This window comes from Solanum tuberosum, unplaced genomic scaffold (assembly GCF_000226075.1).
Source record: "Solanum tuberosum cultivar DM 1-3 516 R44 unplaced genomic scaffold, SolTub_3.0 scf00085, whole genome shotgun sequence".
Classification (NCBI taxonomy): Eukaryota; Viridiplantae; Streptophyta; class Magnoliopsida; order Solanales; family Solanaceae; genus Solanum; species Solanum tuberosum.
The window spans coordinates 1,145,106-1,154,736 of NW_006239014.1; the positions used below are offsets into that span (position 1 = coordinate 1,145,106).

A 9,631-nucleotide genomic window follows, 5' to 3' on the forward strand; every position below is an offset into this window, starting at 1 on the left:
ACGACGACGGCGCGAGGGGGCATCTTCTTCTTAACCCTTTAAGAACTAAATGAAGTGTTTCCTAATATAAGGACAACAATTTCCTCTCTTCTACCAATATGGTAAAAATGACTATTTATTTGCACTTTTGCAATGACTTATCATTTTCCCTCCAAAATTGGTTCCCCCATTTTCATTGGTTCTTCCACTTTCCATTTTCTCTTTTTATTTCCCATTCACACCTTGCTAAACCCAACAGATATCATATAAAAAAATCATAAAAAAAAATGGAATTGTTAATAAATAAATAACAAATTTCATAGAAAAGTTAAGTGAGTGAAGGTGCAAGTTAGTATTGCTCTTTAAAAAAATGACAAGTAAAATGCAGCTATTGGGAGTCGAACCTACAAACACACGCGGGTAACCAAATTTTTGCTGAGCAATTTCGACCAATGAGCTACACCACAATCTTGTTTTAAGGGTGTTCAAAATATTATATATACTCATATTACATAGAATTTTACCTAAATATACCGTGTAATTTTCCAACGAAGGGTGTCCAACTGGACACCCTCCTGGCTGAACGATGTATTCAAAATCGAGATGTCATGTATCCAGACATTTTTTTTGGGATGTATTCGGATTCCACCAAATTTAAGAGATATTTGTAATTTGAAAAAGAATAGAAATATGATGTAATTAACTCTTAACACAATTGGTCATTTGGTGTGATGGATAAGAAAAAATAGTCATGAGATAAAACTTTAGTGTCTCTTTAGTCTCTTGTTTGATTACACATGATGAAATAACTTATCCCTAGATTTGTAAATTGTACTGAGATAAGTTATCCCTCTTCTTGGTGGAATAAAAATCCATGATAACCTATCTTGGGATAATATAATTCAAATGACAAAAGATACCCCTTCAATCCTTTTTATTATCACTTTTTATACTAGATTTTATCCAGTTTTGCTTAGTGCAATTCTTGTTCAGTTTTTGCTATTTAAGTGCAATTTGTTTTCTATAATTTGCTATTTAAATGCAGTTTTTATTGTTTTGTTAAGTTTAGGCTATTTTAGTGATTTTTTTGTCAAATTTTAATGCTGCTTTGATGGAGTTTTTGATCTAGTTTTTATGGTTGTTTTAATGAAAATTTTATCCTTCTATGCTTTTTTAATTGTAGTTTATGATTGTTTAGCAATCAAATCTTATATATTAATATGAATATTAAGATTAAAATGCTTCCAAAATAAACTATTCCAAAATATCTTCCGCCAAATGGAAAACATTCCAATTCTATCATATATATATATATATATGCATGCTTGCTGTAGATATCAAGTTTTTGCGTATTTTAGATAAGGTAAAAAAAAATTGCAGAAAATAATTATTTTTTTGTGGACAACAGAATACTATTTTACCAATGTTTTTAGAGTAAAATATTGCTATGCCTATAACAAAAGCTCTATAAAAATATGTATAGAAGTTAAATAATGTGGAGAGCATTTTTGTAAACAAACAATTTTTTTTAGAAAGGATGCAATGCCTATTATCTTTAATACAATACACTAAATAATAAATAAGAAATAAACTCAGGATAAGTAATCCTGAGATAAATAGTCCAACATAACTAATCCAATCATAACTTGTCTTCAAACCAAACGAACCTTATGAGATTTATGTAAAATTCACTATATATACTAGATAGGCCGAGGCCCATGCTAAGCCCGGTCCAACAAAGGGCTAGAAATTTGTTTACCTATTACCAGTTCTCTATCACGCAACATAAAATTTCTCACATCAAAATAAAGGAGGTAATTGTAATATCGAAAACTATAAGGAAAATTAGTAAAATGAGGCCAAACTTGAGGGGAGATCTCTGAAATTATCCCAGAAATTTTGTTTTAGGCATCTAATATTCTAGACTTTGAATTAAATTATTCAAATTTTATAAAAGTAAATAAAATTTGTTATGAACAAATACAAAATAATATATTATACACGTGTCGACATCTTATTATTAACTCACACTAATATAAATAATAACATGATTATCATATATTTGTTGTTAACTTAAAAATAATTTCTCACATGAAAATCACTCAAAAGAGTATTTGAAAGCCTAAAAAATAAAAATAAAGATTTATCAGAACAAACAAATAGAAAACGAAAAAGAGAAATGAAAGAAAGAAAATGATTGTTGAAGAAGAACATTGCAGTTGAAGAAGACAATATTAGGAAATCTAATGAAAATCTGAAGATTTAGGGCAAAAATTGAGATGAAAACTTGAATTGAAATTACAACATAAAACAAAAAATAATGTCAAAGAAAAACCCTGAATAGAGAAAAGATAAATTGAAGAGGTAAATAAATCCATTCTTCTAGAACAAGCATGAGAAAAACCAATTAGATTCAACTTGGCAAAATTACTAATGTCCAGTTGTCCACTCAAGGTTTTTCAATATAATAAAAGTATATTATCATCTTTTTTGTATTAAATATAATCTACAACATTTATGACTAATTCAAGTTGAGATCTCAAATTAAAGTGGATACAATTAGTTGACAAAATCAATATTTTTTTTCCTAATAAAATTATGGCTCATAAAGGAGGTAGGTTGTTTATTAGTTTAGATATAAATTGGTGATATCTCTTATTTATAGGTAACCAAAGATTTACAAGTTAGGAAGTATTAAGGTCAAAAGTATGAATATTTCATGCTGTTATTTTACTTGTTAGGATTACTAAAAATACTTGATTTAACTATAATAATTGTAATTTTTTAAATTAAAATGGAATTAACTTTTTTCTAACGCTTATCCATTGTTTTAATAAATATGGAAAGAGATTAATTTAATGAAAGAAAATAATAGTATTAAATTAAGATTAAGTAATAAATAAGGGGCGATATAATCTATTTTTTTTTATTGATGTTTCCTTAAGGGATATACATAGCTTGTTTGACAAATTTTTTGGAAATCAATTTTTTTTTCTTTCTAAAAGTGTTTGTTTTAAAATTTTGAGTTGTTTGGCCAATTTTTAGGGAAAATAGATGTTATTGAGTGGTAGTAAGAAGTAAGAACTACATTTTAGAATCTAAAAAAACATTTTTTTTTCAAAAACACTTTTGGAACCTTGCAAAAACTATTGTTATAAATTCTAATATCGACAACAAGTGTTTTTTAAAATTAATTAGCCAAACACAAAGTATTTTTTTTGATTTTTTTTTTATAAAAACACTTCCAATAAAAATATTTTTCAAAATAAGGAAAATTATAAAATAACCTAACAAGTACGACTAGTAAAAATGGATTGAAAGGAATTTACATTAGACCCACTTTAAATAAAAACTAGTTCGACGTTTAATTAATTTTTAAAATAAAATGTGGTTTCTGAAAGTCAAACCTATTTTATTTTATATTGGAAAAAAAGGTAAATATTTATAAACAGACAAATGTTTTCTAATGTATCTCTTTTGCAAGATGTAAAGACACAATACAGTATTACTAATTTTCCTAATAAATACCAAATCAAAACCTTATCCAAATCCAACACCTTTTAGGATTAACCCAAATTTAATTCTCGTAATCTGAATTGTGTATGGATAAGTGGATACGTCTTGAGATCAGCATAATAAAGACCATAATAAAATTTAGAGATAATTTCAGAAACCTCCCTTCAAATAAAACTCTCTCTCCCGTTACAAATGGGTCGCTGTTCAAATGCCACAGCAGAAATCTTAGGACTTTCAATTCTTATCCACATATACTCAACTAACAACTAATTAATTAAGGAGATAGCCGTTTTAGAAAACTGAAAACCCAAATAAATAGGAAATATAATTAGAATAAGATTTTTTTCCCTATATATATAGGCTCAAAATTAGTGAAGTTCATAAAAGGTAGTGAATTAAGTGTCAATAGTATTTTACTTTACTACTATATATCAAATATTTTATTATCAAACATATTATTGCATTGAAAAATTATGGAGAAGGGTGAAGGACCAAGTTTAAAAAAGATTAACAAATATGCTTGTGCTTGTTCCATTGTTGCTTCCATGATATCTATCATCTTTGGCTATGGTTAGTTTTCTAATGTATATATTTTTTCTTCAGTCATGTTGATATATAGTTAGGATTTGTTTATATTACAAGAAATTTCGTTTTCAAAAATAGTCTAACGAGAATTTTATGTTTGAATTCAGATACCGGAGTGATGAGTGGAGCAATGATTTTTGTGAAAAAAGAATTCCATATCAGTGATGTGAAAACAGAAGTTCTAGCAGGGATACTTAATTTATGTGCTTTAATTGGGTCACTCAGTGCTGGAAGAACCTCTGATTATGTTGGCCGACGTTACACTATAGTTATAGCTTCGGTGCTTTTCTTTTTAGGATCCGTTGTAATGGGATACGGTCCAAATTACACGATTCTATTATTAGGCCGATGTATTGCTGGAGTTGGTGTTGGTTTTGCACTTATGATTGCACCAGTTTATTCAGCAGAAGTTTCATCTCCATCGACTCGTGGATTTCTGTCATCTCTTCCAGAAATTGGAATTAGCACGGGTATTTTGCTTGGCTATTTGTCTAATTATGTTTTTGCCGGATTGCCTCTGAGATTTGGTTGGAGGATTATGTTAGGACTGGCAGCAATCCCTTCAGTTTTTTTGGCGATTGGCATTCTCAGAATGCCAGAGTCTCCTAGATGGTTGATAATGAAAGGCCGTCTAAGAGAAGGCAAGGAAATAATGTACAAAGTTTCAAATTCTCCTGAAGAAGCTGAATTCCGATTGAGGGAGGTTAAAAGAAATTTAGGCATGGATGAAAATTGTGATGATGATGTTGTTAAGATTTCAGATTCAGTAAAGAAACAAGACGAAGGTGTTTGGAAAGAATTGCTTCTAAAACCAACAAAATCACTTCAAAGGATTTTACTTGCTGGTATAGGAATTCATTTCTTTGAACATGCAACTGGAATTGAAGCTGTGATATTATATAGTCACAGAATATTTGCAAAAGCAGGGGTACATGACCATAAACACCAAATTCTTGCGACATGTGGTGTTGGATTAACTAAGTTCTCATTCATAGTGTTGTCGACTATCTTGATTGACAGAGTTGGTAGGAGAAAGCTAGTGTTAACGAGTGTAAGTGGGATGATTTTGGCATTAACTGGACTTGGGACTTTCTTGTTTTTGGCAGAGCAATCTGGTGGCAAACTTATATGGACTTTGGTCCTTAGCATAATTACAACTTATTCATATGTGGCATTTTTCAATGTTGGGCTTGCGCCAGTTACTTGGGTATATACTGCTGAGATTTTTCCTCTTAGGTATAGGGGTTTAGGAGTCGGAATTGGTGTTGCAGTTAACAGGTTGATGAATGCAACAGTTTCTATGACTTTTTTGTCAATGATGTCAGCAATGACAATTGCAGGTGTTTTCTTCATGTTTGCTGGGATATCAGTCATTGCTTTGATCTTTTTCTACTTTTTCTTGCCTGAGACTAAAGGAAAGTCTTTGGAAGAAATGGAAGCTCTTTTCACTAAAAGCAAAGATTCTAAGAATGTTAGAAAAGAGGTGGAGATTGGAAATCATTGACGCCTTCATCAATTATTATGCAATAAATTTTGGTATTAGCTAGCGGCTACGCAGAACGCGAATAAAAGAGGAGGGTTGGCTAGTTTAAAAATAGTTATGTATGTTTTTCTTTGTTAGTGCAACATATTTCAAGGGAAGAGTTTTCCAATTTTTGCTTCTCTTTATTTGTATGTCAAAATAGTGGAAATAAACTTATCTTGCCATGATCGCATACTCGATGAAATGCTTTATAATCGACAGTGTTTTTCTTCACTCACACGATCAAGCTTCAACACTAGATCATGTCTGCATCAATTATATCTCCATTTCTTCGATAACACCATCTCGACGTATCTTGTGTCCTTTTATTAAAATGAGCATTGAAATGAGTAGTCATCAATCTCATTTTAATTATTTTAAGAGTAGGAATTAATTACCAAGCCATCTCGACAAACAACTAGTCATCAATCTCATTTTTAAAATGAGCATTGAAAAATAGATTGAAGTGTCATAAACATATCTAACCTATTTGAATTTAGTTAGTTTCACAAATAAACTATTCAAAGGGTAAGAAACACATCTTAACTGTCACTCATAAGTTTGAGAAATACGATCTTAAGTAATATGTGGTGGTATCATGTGTATTACTCTCTCTCATTTTAAAATAAAAAATTGTCACATAAATTGCCACGTGAAAAACAATTCCACATTGGCAAAAATTAAAATGGCAATGCATAACTAACACATAATAATCCCAGCTGAAAATGTAAATTGGAACACATAACTTCCCACTTTAAAAATCAATTAGAAAATATAAAAAAAAGGTGTCAGCAAAAAAAAAAAAAAACTACATGGACGAAACAAGGTATTTGCTGAATTAGTTCAGATTTTACTATGAAAATGAAATTATTTTATGTTTTGTGAATCATTTATGTAGTTTCTCCTTTATTTAATATCATATACCACTTAATCCATATATATTAAAATAACTTTGTGGGAGTTTGTCACTTTTAATACTCAATTATTTTAGAATTATTAAAATAACCCACATGTCACCTGTGCAGAGAATTATTGATCAAGTTGAAGGTAAGATTTATTTCCAGCTTTCACATTTGTTACAATCATTAATTACTATTCCCTCCGTCCACAATTGTTTGTCAGGGTAAGGTCATGCACACCCCTCAAGGAAAATTTAATACAAGGTGTAATTTGGACTAATATAACCCTACTATACCAAGAATATCAAAAGTCCACATAACTTTTCAATTGAACTACACTATCATTAAGGGCAGAATTGGAAAAAAGTGACTAATTATTTCTTGATTGTTTAAATTGATAATTAATCTTGAACATCTATTTTTAGTATACCTGCCAAACAATTGTGGACGGAGGGAGTAGTATTATATTTCGTCAATCCAACAATACTTGTTCATTATTAATTTTGCACATTTCTTAAGAAACTATAAATAGAATGATAATTTTACTAGATCACCCTTTGAGGATAATAAATATAATGTCTTGAAAAATGTAATACAGAAATGACTATTATTAATGATAAGGATAAATTAGGAATTAAAGTGTAAAATTAATCATTAATTTTATAAAATGGACAAGTATTATTGGACATTCTAAAATAATATAGTGAACAACTATTGTTACGGGAGTTTTAATTAGTTGAATTGATTAAGAAATTGAAAGGTAGCAAAGTTGGCAGTTAAGGCAGTGTTTTGTTTTTGGAATTTTGAGGGAGACAAGGTTCTGAGATTGTTGTTTCCCATGAATTGTTCGTAATGTGGCTTTGATGTTTTAAAATTTCCCCATGGTATCATATTTTGATCCGAGTTTTGATGCGGTGTTATACCAAATTAAATATTAGGTGTATTGTATTATATAAAATCATTACAATTATGTTATTTGAAAGAATTAAGACTTAATTTTGGGCTTGAAATTAAGGAAATATGAGACTTGACATAGTAGTTGGCATCAAGATTTCGAAACTTAATTATAGATTTGAATAAGTTTTTGGCTCTAGGCTAGATATATAGTAATATTAGTGTTGTTATTTACGAAATCTTATTATGATTATTTATTTGAATAAATTATATTAATTTGGAAGCCCAGCGAAAGGGGAAGGCTAAAGTCCCAAAGTGATTGTTCGATTATTTGACGCAAGTGAATTTCTTGACCCTTGTTAAGTGTATAGAATCGTGTATTTCCTTGTTGTATGTGTTGGGAGAGTAATGAGACTTGGTGATAGATTGACTTGTTCATATTGAATGATCTTAATGCTGAAAAGGGTAATAAAAGGCAACTTGATTATATATTGATGTGTGATGTGTTGAGAATGATTTGAGAGGTTTATTGATTCATTGTTGATGTTATATTACGATTGTGTTGTTGTGAATTATGTATTGATATGAATATGATCATCTCTTCATTATTTGTGTGAACATGCTTATTTGCATTGGTTCTGAGATACAGTTGTGACAACTATTGTGTGAACTGAGGGAGAATAAGGAATTAAAGAGAACGTATCATTCAAGGGATGTGTCACACACTGCGATGGTAATTATGATTCAAGGGAAGTATCGCACGCTACGACATATATTATTATTTGAGGGACGTGTCGCACGCCGCGATGGATACTATAGTCGTGGATCGTGTCGCATGCCGCGATGGATACATGGACAGATATGTCCCACATGGGTCCTAAACTGAGAGACATTGGGTGTGTATCACTAGATCAGACATGCATAATTATACTTGTCATTTTAATTGCATTGCATATCTTTATCATTTGTGAACTTGTGAGTGCCTTTCTGTAGAACTTGTAATTGATCAAACTTGATCTTGTGTGTCGATGATAAGTAATTGTTGGAGTGTTATTATTAAACTATGTGCTATGTAAACTGTAAATTGTTAGGTTGGGATGATTTTATGCAGGTTGTAGCTATGGAGGTTCTATTGGAGTGTAAAGAGTAACCACATTAATATTCTTGGCTTTGTGTTTAGGACTTCGCTTGCTGAGTACCATGTTGTTTGATACTCACCCCTTGCTTCCACATTTGTGTAGGTTACGAACTCGGATCTTCGTGATACTTTCTATTCTCTTCTTGTCTGAGGCTTTCTGTGGAGATTTGTGAGGTAGTTATTTGTCATTTCGACGGACCTTCTTACGATTATTTAAGATTTTGTTTAACTTTAGAGACAACATCATTTGAGACTTATGTTTTGTTTCAATCTATTTTAATATATTAGAAGTTTGTGCACGTGACAATCAGGTTTTGGGGATTTTAATTGAGTTGACTTTGTTATCCGCATTATTAATTGTTGTTAAACTTTCATTCTTATTTTGGTTTTGCAGTTTATCGTGATGTTTGGGTTTTAGGTTGAATTATCTTGGTTAGATAAGATGAGTGCCATCACATCTATTTTTGAATCGTGATAGAGTTGGTAGGAGAAAGCTTTTGTTGACAAGTTTAAGTGGTATAATTGTGTAACTAGACTTGGGATGTTCTTGACTTTGGTAGAGCACTCTGGTGGGAAACTTATATAAGTTATCCCTCCCCATGGGTGGTATAGTAATCCCAGGATAACTTATCCCGAGATAAAATAGGTAAATGACAAATATGTCCCTTTAAATCGTTTTTATACATCATTTTTTACATTTATGTATATTTACACTTTTTTTAATACCATGTATAATAATATTTACTACTCCTTATTTTTATGATAATTATAAATATTTTTCTATTAAAAAATTATACTATATAAATATAATTTTTATTTATGAATTTATTTGACTAATTCTTATGTTTATTTTATTTTGATTTCTCATAAATTTTCTTCTCTTTAATAAACTTAAGAGGGAAGTTCTATTTTTAAGCTAAATAAGAAAAAAGTTATATTTTTAAATACACATGGTACTTATCATGGGAATACATAAACAAAAATATTTAAGTTAAATAAAATAAAAGTTTTATTTTAAAAAATGAATAACTAAAGCTCACAAAGAAATATTTAAAAAGTTTAAATAAAGTGAAGGGTAATTTTGTAAACAAACAACTT

General features: G+C 29.9%; 1 protein-coding gene across 1 annotated transcript; it reads left to right on the forward strand.

The window, feature by feature from the left end:
• The first annotated feature begins 3,954 nt into the window (after positions 1–3,954).
• LOC102603160 (probable polyol transporter 6) lies at positions 3,955–5,651 on the forward strand. Its single transcript, XM_006346931.2, has 2 exons — positions 3,955–4,065; positions 4,188–5,651. Exons 1-2 carry the CDS (start codon positions 3,969–3,971, stop codon positions 5,582–5,584), a joined length of 1,494 nt encoding a protein of 497 aa, XP_006346993.1. The 5' UTR covers positions 3,955–3,968; the 3' UTR covers positions 5,585–5,651.
• Positions 5,652–9,631: the final 3,980 nt, after the last annotated feature.